General features: G+C 51.2%; 1 protein-coding gene across 1 annotated transcript in view; it reads right to left on the bottom strand.

The window, feature by feature from the left end:
- LOC139278229 (cocaine esterase-like) overlaps positions 1-26838 on the bottom strand; it is a 93763-nt gene extending 66925 nt beyond the window's left edge. Inside the window, exons 1-2 of the mRNA XM_070896872.1 lie at positions 26676-26838; positions 53-257 (exon numbers count right to left, since the gene is read on the bottom strand). Of these exons, the coding sequence (XP_070752973.1) occupies positions 53-257; positions 26676-26838 (368 nt within the window). The remainder of the gene's footprint in view (positions 1-52; positions 258-26675) is intronic.
- Between the last annotated feature and the right edge of the window lie 556 nt (positions 26839-27394).

Here is a 27394-nt window from a genome sequence, read left to right as displayed (position 1 = left end):
TTTGGTGCTTTACATAAACACACAAGTTTTACAAAGAATGAAATGCTCCTACATGGGAGGATAGGTGGTGGCGTTCTGGGTCCCTGGCCAAGGTTGCGGTCTCTGAGGAGGGGCAAATCTCAAGGGTCCCACAGGGGGAGCGGCAAATGGTATCCCCAAATACCCAAACACCGCCCTGGGACTCCCTTCCACCTCCAGCCGTTTCCCCCGCAGCATCCCGTCCTCGATCCTGACCATCGGATCCAAGTAATCATCTCCTGCAAGAGAACAATGATTAGCTGGATGTCCTGCCCCAGCCTGAAGCTCAAAACCTCTCCACCAGCACTCACTCTCTGCATCTCTCTCTCTCTCGCTCATTCTCACACTCTACTCAGCTTTCTGTCCCAACAACAAGCATTTTGCATTTATACAGCACCTTTAACGTGGTAAAATGCCCCAAGTCGTGTCACAGGAGTGTTAACAAACATAAATCACACACTGAGGCACAGAAGGAGATATAAGGACAGGCGACTAAAAGATCGGTCAAAGAGGTAAGATTTAAGGAGCGTCTGAAAGGGGGAAAGAGAGGTAGAGAGGCGGAGAGGTTTAGGGAGGGAGTTCCAGAGCTTGGGGCCCAGGCAGCTGAAGGCACGGCCACTGATGGTGGAGTGATTATAATCAGGGATGGACAAGAGGGCAGAATTAGAGGAGCGCAGACATCTTGGGGGGTTGTGGGGCTGGAGGAGATTACAGGGATAGGGAGGGGTGAGGGCCATGGAGGGATTTGAAAACAAGGATGAGAGTTTTAAAAGCAAGAGCAGTTTAAAGAGTCTCATTCTAATACGCTCCCACGTCCACTCACTCTTTCTGTTTCACACACTCCTCTTAATTAAATGGAAGGTCCGTTGTAGATTCCACCTTTTAGAGAACCACAGGGGCGAAATTCATTATCTCCCCGTTTGGGGCAGTAACATCCGGGAGGCGTAAGACTTAGCGCCAGGCGTGGAAGTCTCGCCCCTCTCGAGAAATTGGTGTTACCGCCCCGAGGGAGCTGGAGCCAATTCAAGCGCCCCACTTCCTTCCTGGGACGGCAACGGTGCTGAGGCTTGAGGAGCGCTGCACACTGAGCTGCACAGCACTACTGCGTCTGAGGGGCCCTTCCCTCACCTAATGTGGCGGGTGTCGGTGCCAGTGACACGCTCGGGAGGTAAGGCCTTTACACCGAATGTCTAGCCTCGGGAATCACACAGCACAAGAGGAGGCCATTCGGCCCATCGAGCCTGTGCCGGTTCTGTGACAGAGCGATCCGATCAGTCCCACTCCCCCCGTCCTTCCATCACGCCCCTTTCTAATTTTTATCTTCCAGATATTTATCCATTTACCTATTCTGGATTCCTCTCGCTGCACCCTGCAACCTCCACTCAGACTGACCCCTGATACTCCCCCCCCCCCCCCCCGACTGACCCCTGATACTCCCCCCCCCCCGACTGACCCCTGGTACTCCCCCCACAGACTGACCCCTGATACTCCCCCCCCCCAACTGACCCCTGGTACTCCCCCCTCCCCCGACTGACCCCTGATACTCCCCCCCCCCGACTGACCCCTGATACTCCCCCCCCCCGACTGACCCCTGATACTCCCCCCCCCTCCCGACTGACCCCTGATACTCCCCCCCCCCCGACTGACCCCTGGTACTCCCCCCCCCCCCCCGACTGACCCCTGGTACTCCCCCCCCCCGACTGACCCCTGATACTCCCCCCCCCGACTGACCCCTGGTACTCCCCCCACAGACTGACCCCTGATACTCCCCCCAACCCTCGCTCAGACTGACCCCTGATACTCCCCCCCCGACTGACCCCTGATACTCCCCCCAACCCTCGCTCAGACTGACCCCTGGTACTCCCTCCACAGACTGACCCCTGATACTCCCCCCACAGACTGACCCCTGGTACTCCCCCCACCCCCGACTGACCCCTGATACTCCCCCCGCCAGACTGACCCCTGGTATTCAACCCTCCCCCTCAGACTGACACCTGATACTCCCCCCCCCCTCAGACTGACCCCTGATACTCCCCCCCCAGACTGACCCCTGATACTCCCCCCCCCCGACTGATCCCTGATACTCCCCCCCAGACTGACTCCCCTGGTACTCACCCCCCTCAGACTGACCCTTGGTACTTCCCCCCCCCCCCTCAGACTGACCTCTGGTACGCCTCCCCACCTCAGACTGACCCCTGGTACTCCCCCCGCCCCCAGACTGACCCCTGGTATTGCGCCCCCCCCCCAGACTGACACTGGCCCCTCAGGGACTCCATCCCGCATGTGCTCTCCCCCGCTCCCCACCTGTCTGACACTGCAGCAACCCCCCCCCCCCACCCACCCGTGTGAGGACTCCCTGTTTTTTTTTATTTATTAACCCTTTTCACATCCAGTCCTGGGTTCCTCATTTAAAAGAAATATAATTCAGAGTCTTTCATGTGGAACTGTGACAAAAACTTTCTGCAAATTCTCTATTGTCACAGGTTGGCCTCTTTCCCAACACCTTCCTTCTGTGAGCAGTCTCCAGCGAAAGAGCCGACGAACTGACTCCGTGTCCTTACTTAGCGGCTCCGTACAACAGCTCTAATAATTAGCTCTGTTCATGATAAATATAGAAAGATTAGAAGACATTGTTATATGGAGAGAATTGTCAGGGGTTAGTCCGGGGAGTGGGGTCGGGACTGGAGGGAGGGGAGGGAGTGGAGTACCAGGCGTCAGGGGTCAGTCGGGGGTGGGGGGGGGTGGTGTGCAGTACCAGGGGTCAGTCAGGCGGTGCAGTAACCCCCTGGCCCCCCTGGACTATGTTGGAATGTGTTGAATCTGCAATGAATGGAAGCTTGCCAACTGTGTACAGGCAATGGATCAGCGATTTACGGGAGAGTTCTGCATGCACACAGCCGCTGAGATTCCCCTCCGATCCAGATTCCCCATGATCCAGGAGTCAATCACTGGGATTAACTTCTGCTTCAAATCGACACCAGTGGGAATCTGGTCCGTGAAATTTGAAGTGCAGTTAATGTTTCTCGATCCGGGAGGGACAAAGAGGTGAGTGTTTAGGCAAGTGTTGAGTGGATTGCGGAGCCTGGAAGGGAACATTGTGCAACACTTGTGACTGGCCGAGTCAACAGGAGACTGTCCCAAAGAACAGTCAACATGTTTAAAAGGTGAAACACTGCCAGACATCTCAACAGCAAATAAACATCCCAGTAATCCATGTACAGAACTGGGAAAAGACTATGGGATCTCAGAGATTGTGTTTCGATTAGCTATGGAAAAGGACAGGGAGCAATCTCGAGTAAAAATGTTTAATTGGGGGAAGGCCAATTTCAGTGGGATGAGAACAGATCTGGCCCGGGTAAAGTGGAATCAAAGATTGGCAGGCAATACTGTAGTTAAACAATGGGCTGCCTTTAAAGAGGAAATAGTTCGGGTTACAGTCGAGGTATGTTCCCACTCGGGGGGAAAGTTGGGCAACTAAAGCCAGAACTCCCTGGATAGAGAGTAAGATGAAGCAGAAAAAGAGCCTGTATGACAGATGTCAGGCCGAGAATACATCTGAGAATCAGGCTTAATATGGAAAGGTCAGAGGTGAAGTGAAAAAGAAAATAAGAGGGGCAGAGAGAGGGTATGAGGATAGAATGACAGCTAACATAAAATGTAATCCAAAAGTCTTCTATAGGCATTAAATATTAAATGGGTAGTGAGAGGAGGGGTGGGCCTGATTAGGGACCAGAAGGGAGACCTACACTTGGAGGCAGAGGGTACGGCTGAGTTACTAAATGAATACTTTGCATCTGTCTTCACCGAGGAGGAAGATGCTGCCACAGACATAGTGAAGGAGGGGGAGAAGAGAAACTGGATGGAATAAAAATGGATAAAGAGATATTAGAAAGGCTGGCTGTACTTAAAGTAAATAAATCACCAGCACCTCCTACACCAACTCTCCAGCCACGGGTTCATCCTCTCTACTTCTATTCTTGTACTCATTCGCACGTGGCACCGGTAGTAACCCGGAGATTACTACCTTTGAGCTCCTACCCTTTAATTTTTCTCCTAGCTCCCTAAGTTCTGCCTGCAGGACCCCATCCCTCTTTCTACCCATAGACCACGACCTCTGGCTGTTTACCCTCTTACCTCCCCCAGAATGCCCTGCATCCGCTCTGTGACATCCTTGACCCTGGCACCAGGGAGGCACCATAGCATCCTGGAGTCACGTCTGCTGCTGCAGAAAGCCCTCTCTGTTCCCCTGACTATTGAATCCCTACCACTACAGCTCTTTTGTTCTTTGTCCCTCCCCCCCTGTGCAGCTGAGCCACCCGTGGGGCCTTGGACTTGGCTCTGGCTGCACTCCCCCGAGGCACCATCGCCCCCACCGGTGCTCAGAAGAGAATATCGGTTGGAAAGCGAGATGGACTCAGGGGGAGACTCCTGCACTACCTGCCTAGCGTTTTTCCTCCATCTAGTGGTCACCCACTTCTCATCTACCTGCACGGTTTTAAGCTGCGGGGTGACCACCTCCTGAAACGTGCTGTCCCCGTAGCTCTCAGCCTCGCGGATGCACCGCATTGACTCCAGCCGCCGCTCATGCTCCGAAACGCGGAGTTCGAGTAGTTGAAGCTGGAGACACCTCCTGCACACAGGGTTGTCTAGACCGTACGAAATGACCAGGACTTCCCACATGCACTCCACAGGACTGAGCCGCTCCGCCATCCCTCTAGTTAGACTTATTAATTCAAATCTAATAAAAAAGAAAAAGAGAGACACTTACGAATCAAAAGGCCAACCACTTACCTACCCGGACGAGGGCTGTGAGCTCCTTGCCAGAAGTGAACACCTCGCCGACCTCCGGCCCTCCTGCCCCTCGGACTTCTGGCCTCCCGAACTCACTGAGGTCGGGGCTGCACGGCGCTCGGGGGGGGGCGGGCACGCTCGGGGCTCGGGGGTCGGCGACTCTCAGGGGTCGGGGGTCGGGGACGCTCGGGGTTCGGGGACGCTCGGGGGTCAGGGCCGCTTGGGGGTTGGGGCCATTGGGAGGGTCGGGGCCGCTCGGGGGTCAGGGCCACTTGGGGTTCAGAGGTCGGGGCCGCTAAGGGGTCAGGGACACTCGGGGGTCGGTGCTATAAGAATGCGGCGAAAACATTGACAGCAAAAACATAAACTTTTGGACTTTAAGTTTTGGAACTTGGCTGTTACTGCAGAAGGGCAGACAGCTTGACAGGAATACACATCAGGTGGGCAGAAATCAATGGCTGAAATGGCAGGAAGATGGTTGATGGACGGGCCTTTGCCATGTAATCAGTGAGAGATCAAGAAGATTGGTTGGTGCTCAAGACACAAAGAAGTTTTTTGACCACCCAGACTTGTTGGAACCTTATCGAGGAAACAGCCCAGTAACAAAGCATCAGGCCGAAGACATGATTTTGCTCTTTCAGTTGCACTGCCTCAGGCGAAGGACTGATTTTTGGTGCAAAGATTCAGAAGCATTTTGCAGGTATAAGAGTGGCAGGTTTTGGCTGCCATCTCTCTCTTTACGCTTACTTGCTTCATTCAAGGCACAAGGACTGAGCACTCTGTCTGGGACAGAGAGAAGAAACACCATCTACGAGCAAAGAGAGCCTCGCTACTTCGACTGGGAAGCTGACCTTGAGACTGGACTTGAATACCACAGATTGGTACAGACCCAGAAGATACGCCTCACCGGGTCAGGACCGCTCGGGGGTCGGGGCCGCTCGGGGGTCGGGGCCACTTGGGGGTTGGGGCTCGGGGGTCGGGGCCGCTCGGGGGTCGGGGCCACTTGGGGGTCGGGGCTCGGGGGTCGGGGCCGCTCGGGGGTCGGGGCTCGGGGGTCAGAGCCGCTCGGGGGTCGGGGCTCGGGGGTCGGGGCCGCTCGGGGGTCGGGGCCGCTCGGGGGTCGGGGCTCGGGGGTCAGAGCCACTCGGGGGTCGGGGCCACTTGGGGGTCGGGGCCGCTCGGGGGTCGGGGCCGCTCGGGGGTCGGGGCCACTTGGGGGTCGGGGCTCGGGGGTCAGAGCCGCTCGGGGGTCGGGGCCGCTCGGGGGTCGGCCACGCTTGGGGCGGTTGGGACCGTTTGGTGGTTGGGCCCGCTCGGGATTCGGGGGTCGGGGCCACTCGGGGGTCGGGGCCACTCGGGGGTCGGGGCCACTCGGGGGTCGGGGCCGCTCGGGGGTCGGGGCCGCTCGGGGGTCGGGGCCACTCGGGGGTCGGGGCCGCTCGGGGGTCGGGGCCGCTCGGGGGTCGGGGCCGCTCGGGGGTCGGGGCCGCTCGGGGGTCGGGGGTCAGGGGCCAAATTTTCGTCCAGTCCGACCGGTAAGAAACTAAATTATCAAAAGGAACAAAGGGATCTGGAAATTCAGCTGCTTAAACCACTAAAATGATCAACAGAAGTTGAAAATAGACTTAAACCGAACACCTCACACTCTGAGCCCCCTTACACACACCGAGCCCCCTCACACACTGAGCCCCCCCTCACACACTGAGCCCCTCACACATCTCAAATACTGAGCCCCCCCTCACACCCCTCACACACCGAGCCCCCTCACACACCGAGCCCCCTCACACACCGAGCCCCCCCTCACACCCCGAGCCCCCCACACACACCGAGCCCCCCCCACACACACACCGAGCCCCCCCTCACACACCGAGCCCCCCCCACACCCCTCGCCCTCCTCACACACCGAGCCCCCCCCACACACACCGAGCCCCCCCTCACACACTGAGCTCCCCTCACACCCCTCACACCCCTCGCCCCCCTCACACCCCTCGCCCCCCCCACACACACCGAGCCCCCCCTCACACACTGAGCCCCCCCCACACCCCTCACCCTCCTCACACACCGAGCCCCCCCCACACACACCGAGCCCCCCCCACACACACCGAGCCCCCCTCACACACCGAGACCCCACACACACCCCTCGCCCCCCTCACACACCGAGCCCCTCCTCACACCTACACTGAGCCCCCCCCCCACACACACCCCTCGCTCCCCCCCCACACACACCCCTCGCCCCCCCTCACATACTGAAGGGGTTTGTTAACTTGTCCCATAACAATCCCATTCCTGCCCATCATCCCTTTTGTCTCTTAAACCTCTCCTGCCTCCCACCCTGTCACAGACCTTCCCTTCTGAGCACCCCCGCCCTTCCTTAACAATCTGTGACAACTTTCCCGGTTCTGATGAAGGGTCACTGACCCGACACATTGACGCGGTTTCTCTCTCCACAATTGCTGAGTGTTCCCAGTATTGGTGCTTGCAGTTCTTTCCACCCGTTTCCTTTTGACCACCCACCTGCGACGGAGGCGGTCTCCCACGGAGTAGCCAGGCTGGCAGCGAGCAGGACTGGGAGCCAGTGCCGGTCCATCTCTCTTCAACCGGGAGATGGTTCCTCGGTGTGGGACTCGGGAACCCCCGACTCTCGCAGCCTCCGAGCTCTGGCCTGTTCCGTGCCCACGGTACAGGTGGAGACGGCTGGGTCTGTGTGTTCTGCCTGCTGCACCGACAGATCAGGGTGAATGACCGCTTTGTCAAGTCAAATATGTAGTTTTGTAATCCCCTGCCAACAAAGTTTAAACCCTTCACTGCCTGCTAGGTGCGTTTTTTACTCAATCAATTACAAGATAATTATTTTTTTTAATTTTTCTATAATTGTAGTTCAGTTTAAGCAGATTGAAATCAATTTCTCTTTCATACTTTTTCCCAGATCAAGATTGCGCTCATCAAGGGGAACATCTGTGCGATCAGACAAGTTACATTTCCTGCACTCCCAGGGCAGGTACAGCACAGGTTAGATACAGAGTAAAGCTCCTTCTACACTGTCCCATCAAACACTCCCAGGGCAGGTACAGGGGGTTAGATACAGAGTAAAGCTCCCTCTACACTGTCCCATCAAACACTCCCAGGGCAGGTACAGGGGGTTAGATACAGAGTAAAGCTCCTTCTACACTGTCCCATCAAACACTCCCAGGGCAGGTACAGCACAGGTTAGATACAGAGTAAAGCTCCCTCTACACTGTCCCATCAAACACTCCCAGGGCAGGTACAGCACAGGTTAGATACAGAGTAAAGCTCCCTCTACACTGCCCCATCAAACACTCCCAGGGCAGGTACAGGGGGTTAGATACAGAGTAAAGCTCCTTCTACACTGTCCCATCAAACACTCCCAGGGCAGGTACAGCACAGGTTAGATACAGAGTAAAGCTCCTTCTACACTGTCCCATCAAACACTCCCAGGGCGGGTACAGCACGGGGTTAGATACAGAGTAAAGCTCCTTCGACACTGTCCCATCAAACACTCCCAGGGCAGGTACAGCACAGGTTAGATACAGAGTAAAGCTCCTTCTACACTGTCCCATCAAACACTCCCAGGGCAGGTACAGCACAGGTTAGATACAGAGTAAAGCTCCCTCTACACTGTCCCATCAAACACTCCCAGGGCAGGTACAGCACAGGTTAGATACAGAGTAAAGCTCCTTCTACACTGTCCCATCAAACACTCCCAGGGCAGGTACAGCACAGGTTAGATACAGAGTAAAGCTCCCTCTACACTGTCCCATCAAACACTCCCAGGGCAGGTACAGCACAGGTTAGATACAGAGTAAAGCTCCCTTTACACTGTCCCATCAAACACTCCCAGGGCAGGTACAGCACGGGTTAGATACAGAGTAAAGCTCCCTCTACACTGTCCCATCAAACACTCCCAGAGCAGGTACAGCACAGGTTAGATACAGAGTAAAGCTCCCTCTACACTGTGCCATCAAACACTCCCAGGGCAGGTACAGCACGGGGTTAGATACAGAGTAAAGCTCCTCCTACACTGTCCCATCAAACACTCCCAGGGCAGGTACAGCACGGGGTTAGATACAGAGTAAAGCTCCCTCTACACTGTCCCATCAAACACTCCCAGGGCAGGTACAGGGGGTTAGATGCAGAGTAAAGCTCCCTCTACACTGTCCCATCAAACACTCCCAGGCAGGTACAGCACGGGTTACGTTTCCTGGTGCAGGTGTGCTGGAGCCTGTGTTTGTGTGTTGTAATGGATACATATCATGAAGCCTTTTTGGCCACAAAAAGATCTTTGTTCCCATTAATTCCCAGCAACACACATTAAGAACAGAAATCAGGTATTCAGCTGTCACAGGAAAGAAGGGAAGTGATTGGGGCACTGGTTTGAATTAAGAGCCGGGATTAAAAACTAAACTTGAAAACTTAATTATTTAAATATATTAGAGGTGGCAGGGCGGGCGATGTGTTTCTGCTGCAGCATGTGGGAGCTGATTGACACCATTGAGGTCCACGGTGACCACAACTGCAGCAAGTGTCTGCAGCTCGAGGACTTGGGCTCCGTGTTGATGAGCTGGAGTCTGAGCTGCAGACACTGCGACACATCGGGGAGGGGGAGAGTTACCTGGACGTTGCGATCCAGGAGCTAGTCACACCAATTAGATTAATTAATTCAAATTCGATCCGTGGTCAGGGACAGGAGGGTGTGACTACGAGTGAGGCAGGTATGGGGTACCAGGAGGTAATGATGGAGGAGCCTCGGCTCTTGCTCTTGACCAACAGGTTCGAGGCTCTTGCTCCGTGTGGACGAGAGCAGGGACTGCAGGGAGGATGAGCAAACTGACCACAGCACCGTGGTACAGGGGGCCATTCCAGCAGGTGGAGTAAAAGGAAACATTGTAGTGGTAAGGGAAAGTATCATTAGGGGAATAGATACAGTTCTCTGCAGCCGGAAGCGTGGGTCTCGAAGGCTGTGTTCCCTGCCTGGTGCCAGGATTATGGACATCTCCGCTTGGCTGGAGAGGAACTTGGAGTGGGAGGGGGGAGATCCAGTTGTCGTGGTCCACGTGGGTACCAATGACATAGATAGGACAAAGAAAGAGGTTCTGCTGAGGGATTATGAGGGATTAGGGGCCAAATTAAAAATCAGAACCACAAAGGTAATAATCTCTGGATTACTACCTGAGCCACGAGCAAATTTGCATCGGGTCAATAAGGTCAGAGTTAAACACGTGGCTCAAAGATCGGTGTGGGAGAAATGGGTTTTGGTTCCTGGGACACGGGCACCAGTACTGGGATAAGAGGGAGCTGTTCCGTTGGGACAGGCTTCACTTGAGCCATGCTGGGACTAGGGTCCTGGCCAATCAAATAACTAGGTAACTAGGGCTGTAGAGAGGGCTTTAAACTCATTAGTGCGGGGGTGGGGTGGGGCGGTGGGGGAGGATTCAGGTGAGCAAAAACTTAAAAAGTCAAAGAACAAGGAGAAGGCAACAGAGCAGGATAGCACTGGGGAAAATGAAAACCAGAGCGTGGCAGTAAGGGACATGATGTATAAACAAAAAGATGAATCAGAAAGTGGGGTCAAAGCAGGAAAAAATAGTAAAAAAACAAATTTAAAAGCTCTTTATCTGAATGCATGCAGCATTTGTAACAAAATAGATGAGTTGACGGCACAAATAGATACAAATGGGTATGATCTGATAGCCATTACACAGACGTGGTTGCAAGGTGACCTGGACTGGGAACTAAATATTCCGGGCTATTTGACAATTCAGAAGGACAGACGGAAAGGAAAAGGAGGTGGGGTAGCTCTGTTACTAAAGGATGAGATCAGTGCGTTAGTGAGCAATATTGGTTCAGAAGATCAAGATGTTGAATCTGATTGGGTGGAGGTGAGGAATAATAAGGGGAAAAGTCGCTGGTGGGTGTAGTCTATAGGCCCCCTAACAGTAACTACGCTGTTGGATGGAGTATAAATTGAGAAATAATGGAGGTTTGTAATAAAGGAATGACAATAATCATGGGCGATTTTAACCTTCATATTGATTGGACAAATCAAATTGGCCAGGATAGCCTTGGGGAAGAGTTCATAGAGTGTATCCAGGATAGTTATGGATGCATGCAATAAAGGTGCAGCAGTTATCATGGGTGACTTTAATATGCGTATAGATTGGGCTAACCAAACTGGAAGCAATACGGTGGGGGAGGATTTCCTGGAGTGCATAAGGGATGGTTTTCTAGACCAATATGTCGAGGAACCAACTAGGGGAGGCCATCTTAGACTGGGTGTTGTGTTACGAGAGAGGATTAATTGGCAATCTCGTTGTGCGAGGCCCCTTGGGGAAGAGTGACCGTAATATGGTGGAATTCTACATTAGGATGGAGAATGAAACAGTTAATTCAGAGACCATGGACCAGAACTTAAAGAATGATAACTTTGAAGGTATGAGGCGTGAATTGGCTAGGATAGATTGGTGAATGATACTTAAGGGGTTGACAGTGGATGGGCAATGGCAGACATTTAGAGACCGCATGGATGAACTACAACAATTGTACATCCCTGTCTGGCATAAAAAGGGAAGGTGGCTCAACCATGGCTATCAAGGGAAATTAGGGATAGTATTAAAGCCAAGGAAGTGGCATACAAATTGGCCAGAAATAGCGGTGAACCCGGGGACTGGGAGAAATTTAGAACTCAGCAGAGGAGGACAAAGGGTTTCTTTCGGGCAGGGAAAATAGAATACGAGAGGAAGCTTGCAGGGAACATTAAGGTGGACTTCAAAAGCTTCTATAGATATGTAAAGAGAAAAAGGTTAGTAAAGACAAACGTAGGTCCCCTGCAGTCAGAATCAGGGCCAGTCATAACGGGGAACAAAGAAATGGCGGACCAATTGAACAAGTACTTTGGTTCGGTATTCACTAAGGAGGACACAAATAACCTTCCGGATATAAAAGGGGTCAGAGGGTCTAGTAAGAAGGAGGAACTGAGGGAAATCCTTATTAGTCGGGAAATTGTGTTGGGGAAATTGATGGGATTGAAGGCCGATAAATCCCCAGGGTCTGATGGACTGGGAAATAGGGGATGTATTGACAGTCATTTTCCAACATTCCATAGACTCTGGATTAGTTCCTATGGAGTGGAGGGTAGCCAATGTAACCCTACTTTTTAAAAAAGGAGGGAGAGAGAAAACAGGGAATTATAGACCGGTCAGCCTGACATCGGTAGTGGGTAAAATGATGGAATCAATTATTAAGAATGTCATAGCAGCGCATTTGGAAAGAGGTGACATGATAGGTCCAAGTCAGCATGGATTTGTGAAAGGGAAATCATGCTTGAAAAATCTTCTGGAATTTTTTGAGGATGTTTCCAGTAGAGTGGACAAGGGAGAACCAGTTGATGTGGTGTATTTGGACTTTCAGAAGGCTTTCGACAAGGTCCCACACAAGAGATTAATGTGCAAAGTTAAAGCACATGGGATTGGGGGTAGTGTGCTGACGTGGATTGAGAACTGGTTGTCAGACAGGAAGCAAAGAGTAGGAGTAAATGGGTACTTTTCAGAATGACAGGCAGTGACTAGTGGGGTACTGCAAGGTTCTGTGCTGGGGCCCCAGCTGTTTACATTGTACATTAATGATTTAGACGAGGGGATTAAATGTAGTATCTCCAAATTTGCGGATGACACTAAGTTAGGTGGCAGTGTGAGCTGCGAGGCGGATGCTATGAGGCTGCAGAGTGACTTGGATAGGTTAGGTGAGTGGGCAAATGCAAGGCAGATGAAGTATAATGTGGATAAATGTGAGGTTATCCACTTTGGTGGTAAAAACAGAGAGACAGACTATTATTTGAATGGTGACAGATTAGGAAAAGGGGAGGTGCAACGAGACCTGGGTATCATGGTACATCAGTCATTGAAGGTTGGCATGCAGGTACAGCAGGCGGTTAAGAAAGCAAATGACATTTTGGCCTTCATAGCGAGGGGATTTGAGTACAGGGGCAGGGAGGTGTTACTACAGTTGTACAGGGCCTTGGTGAGGCCACACCTGGAGTACTGTGTACAGTTCTGGTCTCCTAACTTGAGGAAGGACATTCTTGCTATTGAGGGAGTGCAGCGAAGGTTCACCAGACTGATTCCAGAGATGGCGGGACTGACATATCAAGAAAGACTGGATCAACTGGGCTTGTATTCACTGGAGTTCAGAAGAATGAGAGGGGATCTCATAGAAATGTTTAAAATTTTATGGGTTTAGACAGGTTAGATGCAGGAAGAATGTTCCCAATGTGGGGGAAGTCTAGAACCAGGGGTCACAGTCTAAGGATAAGGGGTAAGCCATTTAGGACTGAGATGAGGAGAAACTTCTTCACCCAGAGAGTGGTGAACCTGTGGAATTCTCTACCACAGAAAGTTGTTGAGGCCAATTCACTAAATATATTCAAAAAGGAGTTAGATGTAGTCCTTACTGCTAGGGGGATCAAGGGGTATGGCGAGAAAGCAGGAATGTGGTACTGAAGTTGCATGTTCAGCCATGAACTCATTGAATGGTGGTGCTGGCTCAAAGGGCCGAATGGCCTACTCCTGCACCTATTTTCTATGTTTCTATGTTTCCTTGAACAGCACGTTGCGGAACCAACCAGGGAGCAGGCTATCTTAGATCTGGTACTGTGTAATGAGATAGGATTAATAAATGATCTTGTAGTAAAGGATCCTCTCGGAATGAGTGACAATAACATGGTTGAATTTCAAATTCAGTTGGAGGGTGAGAAAGTTGGATCTCAAACCAGGGTCCTAAGCTTAAATAAAGGAGACTACAAAGGTATGAGGGCAGAGTTGGCTAAAGTGGACTGGGAAAATAGATTAAAGTGTGTGACGGTTGATGAGCAGTGGCAGACATTTAAGGAGATGTTTCATAACTCGCAACAAAAATATATCCCAATGAGAAGGAAAGACTGTAAGAGAAGGGATAACCATCCGTGGCTAACTAAGGAAATTAAATTGAAAACAACGGCATACAATGTGGCCAAGACTAGTGGGAGGCCAGATGATTGGGAAACTTTTAAAAGCCAGCAAAGAACAACTAAAAAAATGATAAAGAGAGGGAAGATAGATTATGAAAGTAAACTAGCACAAAATATAAAAACAGATAGTAAGAGTTTCTACAGGTACATAAAAAGGAAAAAGTAGCTAAAGTAAATGTTGGTCCCTTAGAGGATGAGATTGGGGAATTAATAATGGGGAACATGGAAATGATAGAGACGTTGAACAAATATTTTGTATCAGTCTTCATGGTAGAAGACACTAAAAACATCCCAATAGTGGATAATCAAGGGGCTATAGGGAGGAGGAACTTAATGCAATCACTATCACTAAAGAAATAGTACTCGATAAAATAATGGGACTAAAGGCGGACAAGTCCCCTGGACCTGATGCCTTACATCCTTAGGTCATAAAAGAGGTGGCTGCGGAGATAGTGGATGCATTGGTTGCAATCTACCAAAATTCCCTGGATTCTGGGGAGGTCCCAGCAGATTGGAAAACTGCAAATGTAACGTCCCTATTTAAAAAAGGAGGCAGGCAAAAAGCCGGAAACTATAGACCAGTTAGCCTAACATCCGTCGTTAGGAAAATGCTGGAGTCCATTATTAAGGAAGCAGTAGCGGGACATTTGGAAAAGCATAATTCAATCAAACAGAGTCAGCATGGTTTTATGAAAGTGAAATAATGTTTGACAAATTTGCTGGAGTTCTTTGAGGATGTAACGAGCAGGGTGGATAAAGGGGAACCAGTGGATGTGGTGTATTTGGATTTTGAGCAGGCATTCAATAAGGTGCGACATAAAAGGTTACTGCACAAGATAAAAGTTCACGGGGTTGGGGGTAATATATTAGCATGGATAGAGGATTGGCTAACTAACAGAGAACAGAGAGTCGGGATAAATGGGTCATTTTCCGGTTGGCAAACAGTAACTAGTGGGGTGCAGCAGGGATCAGTGCTGGGGCCTCAACTATTTACAATCTATATTAATGACTTGGATGAAGGGACTGAGTGTAATGTAGCCAAGTTTGCTGATGATACAAAGATGGGTGGGAAAGCAAATTGTGAGGAGAACACAAAAAAATCTGCAAAGAGATAATAGACAGGCAGTGAGTGGGAAAAAAATTTGGCGGATGGAGTATAATGTGGGAAAATGTGAGGTTATTCACTTTGGCAGAAAAAATAGAAAAGCAAATTATAATTTAAATGGAGAAAAATTGTAAAGTGCTGCAGTACAGAGGGATCTGAGTGTCCTCGTACATGAAACACAACAAGTTAATATGCAGGTACAGCAAGTGATCAGGAAGGCAAATGGAATGTTGGCCTTTATTGCAAGGGGGATGGAGTATAAAAGCAGAGAAGTCCTGCTAGAACTATACAGGGTATTGGCGAGTCCATACCTGGAGTACTGCGTGCAATTTTGGTCTCCATATTTAAGAAAGGATATACTTGCATTGGAGGCTGTTCAGAGAAGGTTCACTAGGTTGATTCTGGAGATGAGGGGGTTGACTTTAAGATAGGTTGAGTAGGTTGGACCTATACACATTGGAATTCAGAAGAATGAGAGGTGATCTTATCGAAACATAAGATAATGAGCGGACTCGACAAGGTGGATGCAGAGAGGATATTTTCACTCATAGGAGAAACTAAAATTAGGGGACATAGTCTCAGAATAAGGGGCCGCTCAATTAAAACTGATATGAGGAGGAATGTCTTCTCTCGGAGGGTTATAAAGCTATGGAATTCTCTGCCCCAGAGAACTGTGGAGGCTGGGTCATTGAATATATTTAAGGCGGAGATAGATAGATTTTAGAGCAATAAGGGAGTAAATAGGTTTGGGGAGTGGGTGGGGAAGTGGAGCTGAGTCCATGATCAGATCAGCCACGATCATATTAAATGCTGGAACAGGCTCGAGGGGTCAAATGGCCAACTCCTGCTCCTATTTCATATGTCCTTATGTTCAAAACCTGCTGTGCCATTCAATGGCTGATCTGTACCTCAACAGCATTTACCTACTTTGCTCCATAATCCATTGAGACCCTTACCACCAAAAATCTATCCTTCTCAGTCTTGAAAGCTCCAATTAACCCCAGCCTCCACAGCCTTTTTAGAGAAAGAGTTGCAAATTTCCTCTAGCCTTTGTGTGAAGAAGTGCTTCCTGAGATCACCCCTGCACTCAAATTCAAAGAGGATAAAACCCCTGGTCCGGATGGATTGCATCCACGCATTTTAAAAGAATCCAGGGAAGAGATAGCAGAGGCATTACTACACATTTAATAATTGGTTAGAAAAAGGTGTAGTGCCAGAAGACTGGCAGATAGCTAACATAATACCAATATTTAAGGAGGGGGATAGAACATATCCAGGGAATTATAGACCAGTCAGCTTAACATCGGTGGTAGGAAAAATAATGGAATCCCTACTAAAGGAGAAAATAGAAGAATGTCTAGAAACCAAAAATATAATAATGAATAGTCAGCATGGATTTCAAAAGGGAAAGTCTTGCTTGACCAACCTCATTGAATTCTTTGAGGTAACAGAGTGAGCAGACATTGTTAAGCAGTAGATGTAATGTATCTAGATTTTCAAAAGTCCTTCGATAAAGTACCCCACAATAGACTGATGGACAAGGTCAGAGAATGCAGAGTCAGGGGACAAGTAGCAGAATGGATAGCTAGCTGGCTTCAAGACAGAAAGCAGAGAGTAGGGGTAAAGGGTAACTATTCACAGTGACAGAAGGTGGGTGGTGATGTTCCACAAGGATCAGTGTTGGGACCACTGTTGTTCACAATTTATATGAATGATTTAGACTTCGAATCAAAAACACAGGGGCCGAACTTGCTCAAGGCCTCCGCCCACCCAAGTGCCGGCTGTTGTGTATCTGTAAAGCATGCACTCCCATTTTCCACCACCAGGGAGCGCTTCCCCTGAAGTCCCAAGGGATCCCAGCATCCCTTGGGAGCACTGTATATAAGCCGGCCCCTAAGGCCTGTTCCTCACTCTGGAGTGTCTTAATAAAGACTGAGGTCACTGTTACTTTAACCTCCCTGTGTGCAGTCTCATCTATGTTAGGAACACAATAACTGGCGACGAGTATACGTATCCAACGCAAAGATGCAGCAAACTGTGGGCATCCTGGAGAAGTTCTCAGAGGGTGAGGACTGGGAAGCCTATGTCAAACGGCTAGACCAGTACTTTGTAGCCAACAAGCTGGACGGAGAAGTAAGCGCTGCAAAAAGGAGAGCGGTCCTCCTCACAGTCTGCGGGGCACCGACCTACAGCCTCATGAAGAATCTTCTGGCTCCGGTGAAACCCACAGATAAGTCGTATGAGGAGCTATGTACACTGGTTCGGGAGCATCTTAACCCGAGGGAGAGTGTGCTGATGGCGAGGTATCGGTTCTACACGTGCCAGTGATCTGAAGGTCAGGAAGTGGCGAGCTATGTCGCCAAGCTAAGGCGACTTGCAGGGCAATGTGAGTTTAATGGCTACCTGGAGCAAATGCTCAGAGACTTTTTTGTACTGGGCATTGGCCACGAAACCATCCCTTGAAAACTTTTGACTGTAGAGACACCGACCCATTGCGATAGCACAGCCCATTGCGATAGCACAGGCGTTTATGTCCACCAGTGATAACACCAAACAAATCTCTCAGCACACAAGTGCTAGCAATGTTCAGAAATTAACTGGAACTGTGTTTGCGAGCAGAAATGTACAGGGCAGAAACCACGAGTCTGCAACTGCCTGCAGGCCTCAGGTGACCCAGATGACTCAGAGTCCGCAACAAAGGATGAAGGCAAGGCAATTACATAAGAACATAAGAATTAGGAACAGGAGTAGGCCATCTAGCCCCTCGAGCCTGCTCCGCCATTCAACAAGTTCATGGCTGATCTGGCCGTGGACTCAGCTCCACTTACCCGCCCGCTCCCCATAACCCTTAATTCCTTTCACACCTTGTTTGCGTTATGGAGGCTTCCATTCAGCCTATTCATGCATCAAAACCTGCTAACCACCATGTGGCAGCGGAAGATTAGTCCATGGTGGATAAAAGCAACTTCGAGCCTCAGAGAGAGGAGGCAGATGCTGAAGTACACGGGGTGCACACATTTTCGACGAAATGTCCACCTATAATGCTAAATTGAATGGCTTACCCGTAGCCATGGAACTGGACACTGGTGCTAGCCAATCCATCATGAGTAAAAAGATGTTTGAGAGACTGTGGTGCAACAAGGCATTCAGACCAGCCCTGAGCCCCATCCACACGAAACTGAGAACGTACACCAAAGAGCTCATCACTGTCCTGGGCAGCGCCATGGTCAAGGTCACCTATGAGGGCAGGGTCCACGAACTGCCACTCTGGATTGTCCCGGGCGATGGCCCCACACTGCTTGGAAGGAGCTGGCTGGGCAAAATCCGCTGGAACTGCGATTACATCTGAGCGCTATCACATGTCGATGAGGCCTCTAGTACCCAGGTTCTTAACAAATTTCCTTCCTTTTTTGAGCCAGGCATTGGAAACTTTTCCGGGGCGAAGGTGCGGATCCACTTGGTCCCAGAGGCACGACCCATTCACCACAAGGCGCGAGCGGTACCTCACATGATGAGGGAGAGAATGGAAATCGAGCTAGACAGGCTGCAACACGAGGGCATCATCTCCCCAGTGGAATTATATGAGTGGGCCAGCCCGATTGTTCCAGCACTCAAAAGTGATGGCACGGTCAGGATTTGCGGCGATTATAAAGTAACTATTAATCGTTTCTCGCTACAGGACCAATACCCGCTACCGAAGGCAGACGACCTATTTGCGACGCTGGCAGGAGGCAAGACGTTCACCAAGCTCGACCTGACTTCGGCTTACATGACGCAGGAGCTGGAGGAGTCTTCGAAGGGCCTCACCTGCATCAACACGCACAAGGGACTGTTCATCTACAGCAGATGCCCGTTTGGAATTCGGTCGGCTGCAGCGATCTTCCAGAGAAACAAGGAGAGCCTACTCAAGTCGGTACCACACACGGTGGTTTATCAGGACCACATATTGGTCACGGGTCAGGACACCGTCGAGCACCTACAAAACCTGGAGGAGGTCCTCCACCGACTGGATCGCGTAGGGCTGCGGCTGAAGAGGTCGAAATGCGTCTTCATGGCAACAGAAGTGAAGTTTTTGGGGAGAAAGATCGCGGCGGACTACATTCGGCCCACAGACGCCAAGACAGGGGCTATCAGGAATGTGCCCAGGCCACAGAACGTCACGGAGCTGCGGTCGTTCCTGGGACTCCTCAACTATTTTGGTAACTTCCTACCGGGGTTAAGCACCCTCTTACAGCCCGTACATGTGTTATTGCATAAAGGTGAGAACTGGGTATGGGGAAAAAAGCAAGTAATTGCTTTTGAGAAAGCCAGAAACATTTTATGCTCCAACAAGCTGTTGTATTGTATAACCCGTGTAAAAGACTCGTGCTAGCATGTGATGTGTCGTCGTACGGAGTTGGGTGTGTATTACAACAAGCTAACGTTGCGGGGAAGTTGTAACCTGTTGCCTATGCCTCCAGGAGCTTGTCTAAGGCCGAGAGGGCCTATAGCATGATTGAGAAAGAGACATTAGCGTGTGTGTTCCGGGTAAAGAAAATGCATCAGTTGTTTGGCCTCAAATTTGAGCTGGAAACCGATCACAAGCCCCTCATATCCCTGTTCACTGAAAACAAGGGGATAAATACTAATGCCTCAGCCCGCATACAAAGATGGGCACTCGCGCTATCAGCCATAGGCCAGGCACCGAGAACTGTGTGGATGCTCTCAGTCGGCTACCATTGTCCACCACGGGGGTGGAAATGGCACAGCCTGCAAACTTGTTGATGGTGGCGCAGCCCGCAGACTTGTTGATGGTCATGGAAGCGTTTGAAAATGATAAATCACCTGTCCCGGCCCGCCAGATTAGGACTTGGACCAGCCAAGATCCTCTGCTGTCCAGAGTAAAAAACTGTGTACTGCATGGGAGCTGGGCCAGCATCCCTGTTGAAATGCAAGAGCGAATCAAGCCGTTCCAGCGGCGAAAGGATGAGCTGTCCATTCAGACAGACTGCCTGTTGTGGGATAACCGCGTAGTGCTACCCAAAAAGAGCAAGGAGACGTTCATATCGGATCTCCACAGCACACACCCGGGTATAGTAATGATGAAAGCAATAGCCAGATCCTACGTGTGGTGGCCTGGTATCGACTCTGACTTAGAGACCTGTGTACGGCAATGCAGCGTGTGTGCTCAGTTGAGCAACGCGCCTAGAGAGGCACCACTAAGTTTGTGGTCCTGGCCCTCCAGACCATGGTCGAGGATCCATGTCGACTATGTGGGCCCGTTTCTCAGTAAAATGTTCCTGGTGGTGGTGGATGCTTTTTCAAAATGGATTGAATGTGAAATAATGTCGGGAAGCACCGCCACCGCCACCATTGAAAGCCTGAGGGCCATGTTTGCCACCCACGGCCTGCCTGACATACTGGTCAGTGACAACGGGCCATGCTTGACCAGTGCTGAATTTAAAGAATTCATGACCGCAATGGGATCAAACATGTCACCTCGGCCCCGTTTAAACCAGCCTCCAATGGGCAGGCAGAGTGAGCAGTACAAACAATCAAACAGAGCCTTAAACGAGTCACAGAAGGCTCACTCCAAACCCGCCTGTCCTGAGTACTGCTCAGCTACCGCACAAGACCCCACTCGCTCACAGGGTGCCCCCGGCTGAGCTACTCATGAAAGGGACACTTAAAACCAGACTCTCACTAGTTCACCCCAACCTGCATGATCAGGTAGAGAGCAGGCGGCAGCAACAAAATGTAAACGATGGTCGCGCCACTGTGTCACGGGAAATTGATCGAATGACCCTGTGTATGTGCTAAACTGTGGACATGGTCCCAAGTGGATCGCGGGCACGGTGATAGCTAAAGAAGGGAGTTGGGTGTTTGTAGTCAAACTAGACAATGGACAAATTTGCAGAAAGCACCTGGACCAAACGAGGCTGCGGTTCACAGACTGCCCTGTACAACCCACAGCAGACACCACCTTTATCGAGCCCACAACACACACCCAAAGGATTAATGACACTACACCGGACCAGGAAATCGAACCCATCACGCCCAACAGCCCAGCAAGGCCAGGCTCACCCAGCAGCCCTGCAGGACCAACAACACGCCAGCCCAGTGAGGGCACAGCCAACACACCAGAACAGACATTTGTACCGAGGCGGTCCACCAGGGAAAGAAAGGCTCCCGACCGCCTCACCTTGTAAATAGTTTTCACTTTGACTTTGGCGCGGAGAGTGATGTTGTGTATCTGTAAAGCATGCACTCCCATGTTCCGCCACCAGGGAGCTCATCCCCTGAAGTCCGCACTGTATATAAACCCCTAAAGCCTGTTCCTCACTCCGGAGTGTCTTAATAAAGACTGAGGTCACTGTTACTTTAACCTCCCTGTGTGCAGCCTCACCTGTGTTCGGAACACATCACCGGCAGGGTACCGGACAGTACTTTCGGCGGGGTTTTCATGGCCAAGGTCCCTCAAAGTTCAGCAGGTGGCAAATCAGCGACGTACACCGCCAATCTGGGCTGCAGCGGGCGGGAGCTCTCATTCTCGGCAACAGAGGTGCGTGCCACCGAGGATGGAGTCGGGCCCACGGAGAGTCGAAAACCTAAAACTAAAAATCATCACCAACAAAATAAAAACATCTGAGGACCTTCAGGGAATGCCATCCAGGTAAATACCTGTAAAGAAATAATTTTAAAATGTTCCACTTACCTTTTTTTTTTTAAACAGGATCTTGACCCTCACCATTCAGCACAGAGCAGCCTCCACACATCGGTCCACCGCCGGCTCACGCCCTCACCAATCTGGCACCTCGGCGGGCGGGAATCCACTGACACGCATCGGCCGTTCGCTGACATCGGCGGGCGCTTTCTCTCCCGCCCGCTCCAGGCCACGGCGAAAGTGGCACTGGGCGGACCGAGCAGAGGGATGTTGGTGGCAGTCGGTGGTAAGTTCATCAAAATCAGCCCCACAATTTTTAAATTTGCGGATGACACCAAATTGGGGGATAGTCAATACTGAGGAGGACTACAACAGATTACAGGCAGACAATAATAAACGCAGAATGGGCATATAATTGGCGAATGAAGTTCAACACAGATAAATGTGAGGCATTACTTATTTCCAAGATGTCTGCGCTCCTCTAATTCTGACCTCTTGAGTATCCCTGATTATAATCGCTCCACCATCGGTGGCCGTGCCTTCAGCTGCCTGGGCCCCAAGCTCTGGAACTCCCTCCCTAAACCTCTCCGCCTCTCTACCTCTTTCCTCCTTAAAACCTCCCTCTTTGACCAAGCTTTTGGTCATCTGCCATAATTTCTCCTTATGTGGCTCGGTGTTAAATGTATTTGTTTTGTCTTACAACACCGCTGTGAAGCGCCTTGGGATGTTTTACTATGTTAAAGGCGCTATATAAATTAAGTTGTCATTGCTGTTGAATAGTGCGAGTCTAGGTGGGGTAGAGGAACAAAAGGTTCTCGGATACAAATACACAAATCACTAAATGTTGCGACACAGGTTAGCAAGGCTGTAAAAAAGCAAACCAAGCACTCGGGTTTATTTCTAGAGGGATAGAATTGAAAAGTAGAGAAGTTATGCTAAACCTGTATAGAACCTTGGTTAGACCAAAGTACTACGTACAGTTCTGACACCATATTATAAAAGGACGTGCTTATTTGTACAGCCAAAGTGGCCACCCTTTGTCTATGACTGGTCCCCTTTTAAGGATAAGCCACACCCTGAAGTTTCACAGGAATATGCAGCTGGAACCGCCCATCCCAAGGTCTCACTGACTTTGCAAATTGTAACTTGATCCTCTTTGACTTCCTGAAGTGACAGAGGACAGAGCTCCTCAGAAGACAGCAAGGGCCGGCCAAAGGGCCTTACCCCAGTCCAAGTGCACGCCTCCCCCAGCCGAAGTGCCTTACCCCAGTCCAAGTGCACGCCTCCCTCAGCCGAAGTGCCTTACCCCAGTCCAAGTGCACGCCTCCCCCAGCCAAAGTGCCTTACCCCAGTCCAAGTGCACGCCTCCCCCAGCCAAAGTGCCTTACCCCAGTCCAAGTGCACGCCTCCCCCAGCCAAAGTGCCTAGCCCAGTCCAGGTCATGCCTCCCCCAGTCGAAGTGCCTTACCCCAGTGCAAGTGCATCCTTCCCCCAACCAAAGTCCCTCCTTACAACAGCGCAAGTGTTACGCCCCCCCCCAACCCCGCACCCCACCATAGAAGGGGCATTGTGTGCAAATTGTTAACAGGTTTATTGGGTATGAAGTGAATAGTGACAGTGTTGTGACTTTTGGATTTCATCCACTACAACGATGTCCCTTGTAGGGGGTTGGAAGAACGTCATCCGTCTTCCTTGAGTTCTCGTTCTCTCCTCTGATCCCCCCCTCCCCACGCCCCCCGTCTCTCTCCCTCTCTCTCCCCCAGCCCCTCTTTCTCTGCCCCCCAGCCTCTCTCACTCCCCTAGTCTCGCTCTCTCTCTCTCTCCCCCCTCCCAGTCTCTCTCTCGCTCACTTGCCCCCCCATCTCTCTCTCTCCACCCCCCATCTGTATCTCTCTCTCTCCGCACCTTCCCCCCTGTCTCTCTCTCTCCCCCCCCATCTCTTTCTCTCTCCCCGTCTCTCTCTCTCTCTCCCCCGTCTCTCTCTCTCTCTCTCTCTCTCCCCCGTCTCTCTCTCTCTCTCTCCCCCCCCCCCCCCGTCTCTCTCTCTCTCCCCCCCACCCCCCGCCGTCTCTCTCTCTCTCCCCCCACCACCCGCCGTCTCTCTCTCTCTCCCCCCACCACCCGCCCCTGGCTCTCTCTCCCCCGTCTCTCTCTCTCCCCCCATCACTCTCTCTCCCCCCCATCTCTCTCCCTCCCCCCCATCTCTCTCTCTCTCCCCCCATCTCTCTCTCTCTCTCTCTCCCCCCCATCTCTCTCTCTCTCTCTCCCCCGTCTCTCTCTCTCCCCCCCATCACTCTCTCTCTCCCCCATCTCTTTCTCTCTCCCCCCGTCTCTCTCTCTCTCTCCCCCGTCTCTCTCTCTCTCTCTCTCCCCCCCATCTCTCTCTCTCTCCCCCCCATCTCTCTCTCTCTCCCCCCATCTCTCTCTCTCTCTCTCTCTCCCCCCCCATCTCTCTCTCTCTACCCCCCTTCTATCTCTCCCCCTCCCATATCTCTCTCTCTCACTCTCTCCCTCCACCACCCGCCCCCGGCTCTCTATCTCCACCCCCCCCCCCCCACCGACTCTCTCTCTCTCCTCCCCCCCCCCGACTCTCTCTCTCTCTCTCCTCCCCCCCCGTCTCTCTCTCTCTCACCCCCCTCATCTCTCTCTCTCTCCCCCCCGTCTGTATCTCTCTCCCCCGTCTGTATCTCTCTCTCCGCACCCCCCCGTCTCTCTCTCTCTCCCCCCCATCTCTTTCTCTCTCTCCCCCCCGTCTGTATCTCTCTCCCCCGTCTGTATCTCTCTCTCCGCACCCCCCCGTCTCTTTCTCTCTCTCCCCCATCTCGCTCTCTCTCTCCCCCCACCACCCGCCCCCGGCTCTCTCTCCCCCTCCGCTCTCTCTCTCTCTCTCTCTCTCTCCCCCCCGTCTCTTTCTTTCTCTCCCCCCTGTCTCTCTCTCTCTCTCTCTCTTTCTGCCCCCGCCGAGATCAGGTCGGCAGTCTCGGGTCCCAGGTCCTGCTTCTCGGCACCACGTGGGGGTGGGACGGGGGGGTGGGGGGTTTGGGGGAGGAGCTTGACAGACGCATGCACGAAAAAACGCAGTACAAATAGTTACATTGAATATAAAAAGGACATAGAGGCACTGGAGAGGGTGCAGAGAAGATTTACAAGGATGATACCAGAAATGCGAGGAAAGGATGAACAGGCCGAGTCTCTTTTCTCTTGGAAAAAAGACAGCTGAGGGGTGACCTAATAGAGGTCTTTAAAATGATGAAAGGTTTTGATGGAGTGGATAGAGAGAGAATATTTCCACTTGTGGGGAAGAGTATAACTAGAGGCCATCAATATAAGGTCGTCACCCAGAAATCCAACGGGGAATTCAGGAGAAACCTCTTTACCCAGAGAGCGGTGAGAATGTGGAACTCGCTGCCACAGGGAGGGGTTGAGGGGAATAGTATCGATGTATTTAAGGGGAGGCCGGACAAGCCAATGGGGGAGAAGGGAAGCGAGGGGTATGCCGATAGAGTTAGGTGAGGAAAGACAGGAGGAGGCTCGAGTGGGGCATAAACGACGGCCTGGACTGGTTGGGCCTAATGGCCTGTTTCTGGGCCGTATATCCTGGGTAATCCTATAAATGGTTTGGCTCTAATTTTAAGATTGTGCCCCCTTCTTCTTGATGCCTCCACCAGAAGAAATTTCTCTCTCTCTACCCATTGAGTCCTTTTAACATTTTAAACACCTTGATCAGATCACCCTTCATTCTTTTAAATTCAAGGAAATACAACAACAACTTGTATTTATATAGCACCTTTAACATAGTGAAACATCCCAAGGTGCCTCACAGGAGTGTTATGAGATTAAAAATTTGACAAGATAAATGTAGCCAACCTGTCCTCATAATTTAAGCTTTTAAGTCACAGAAACATAGAAAATAGGTGCAGGAGTAGGCCATTCGAGCCTGCACCACCATTTAATAAGATCACGGCTGATCATTCTCTCAGTACCCCTTTCCTGCTTCTCTCCATACCCCTTGATCCCTTTAGCCATAAGGGTCATATCTAACTCCCTCTTGAATATATCCGGTATAGAAACATTCAGTCCAGTGAGTCAAGTTGCCGGGACAAACATCTCGGTGTTCTAATGAAGGACCAATCCACCAATGAGGCACCAGCGCCAAGTTCAGCCATTTCCAAAGTTCAGGGCTCACAAAACTCAAATGGGATGAACCAAGGAGCTGGAAATTCCGAGTCACTTGGGCTTCAATGGACGGAGTAGTAGAGGTCGGGAGCCACGCACCACCCACACACCACAATAGGCCAACCATGACCTATCGCAGAGTGGACACCTGCATCCCAGATATCCATCCCAGACTGTGATCGACTGGACATGATATACACACACACATGGGCACAGCACACTTCCCTCCAAGTCAGAAAGTCACGGGGTCAAATTCCACTCCAGACACTTGAACAAAATATAGGCTGATACTCCAGTGCAGTGCTGAGGCAGTGCTGCACTGTCAGGTGGACGTAAAAGATCCCTTAGCCACTATTTTGAAGAGCAGGAAAGTTATCCCCGATGTCCTGGCCAACATTTATTCCTCAATTAACATAACAAAAGATTATATGATCATTGTCACATTGCTGTGTGTGGGAGCTTGCTGTGTGCAAATTGATTGCCGCGTTTCCCACAATACAACAGTGACTACACTTCAGTCGCTGTAAAACGCTTTGGGATGCCCTGAAAGGCGCTATATAAATGCAAGTCTTTCTTTTCTTTAATTCATTTTTTTTTACACATAATGCCCGAAGTTGATGAACTTCCCGCCGACTGCCACTGACATCCCTCTGGTCGAACCGCCCAGTGCCACTTTTGACGTGGCCTGGAGGGGGAGGAAGGGGAGAACCGCCGGGAAGAGCCCGCCGACGTCAGCGGACGGCCGAGTCGCGCAACTGAACCCCCGCCCGCTGAGCTACGATATTCCTGTGGGCGGGAGTCAGCGGCAGGACGGGGGGGTGGACCTGCTGGCTGGAGGCTGGTCTGTCCCCGACGGTAGGTGGGAAGATGGGGAGATAAAGGTTAGCGAACTTTTTGTAATTTATTTCTTTACAGGGACTTACCTGCATGGGGTCCCCTGAAGGTCTTCCGATGTTTCTTTTTGTTGATGCTTTTTCTTTCCAGCTCTCCGTGGGCCCGACTCCATCCTCGGCGGCACTTAGGCGGCAAGCATCTTAGCCGCCGAGATTGGGAGCTCCCGCCCGCTGCCGCCCGGATTAGTGGCATAAGTCGTTTATTTGCCGCCTGCCGACCTTCGAGGGACCTTCTTCATGAAAACCCCGCCCAAAGAACCGTCAGGGACATCGGCGGTCCCTTGGGCGGGCGGAGACCATCAATTTCAGGCCCAAAGTATTTTAATTTGTGTGTGAGACAATGTTAATCGCCACGATCATTACACTGACAAACAGCAAACTCACCAATCACAGAGCACGACCCTCAGTGATCACAACATCGATGGGTGGACAACACATGGGATTTCTGCCTATAGACTCAGACACTAAGCTGGGTGGTGGTGTGAGCTGTGAGGAGGACGCTAAGAGGCTGCAGGGTGATTTGGACAGGTTAGGTGAGTGGGCGAATACATGGCAGATGCAGTGTAATGTGGATAAATGTAAGGTTATCCACTTTGGGGGCAAAAACATGAAGGCAGAATATTATCTGAATGACGGCAGATTAGAAAAAGGGGTGAGGCGAGATCTGGGTATCATGATTCATCAGTCATTGAAGGTTGGCATGCAGGTACAACAGGCGGTGAAGAAGGCAAATGGCATGTTGGTCTTCA

Source organism: Pristiophorus japonicus, chromosome 13 (assembly GCF_044704955.1).
Source record: "Pristiophorus japonicus isolate sPriJap1 chromosome 13, sPriJap1.hap1, whole genome shotgun sequence".
Lineage (NCBI taxonomy): Eukaryota > Metazoa > Chordata > Chondrichthyes > Pristiophoridae > Pristiophorus > Pristiophorus japonicus.
Note: the sequence above shows the minus strand (reverse complement) of the source record. Positions and strands in the feature narration are given on the sequence as shown.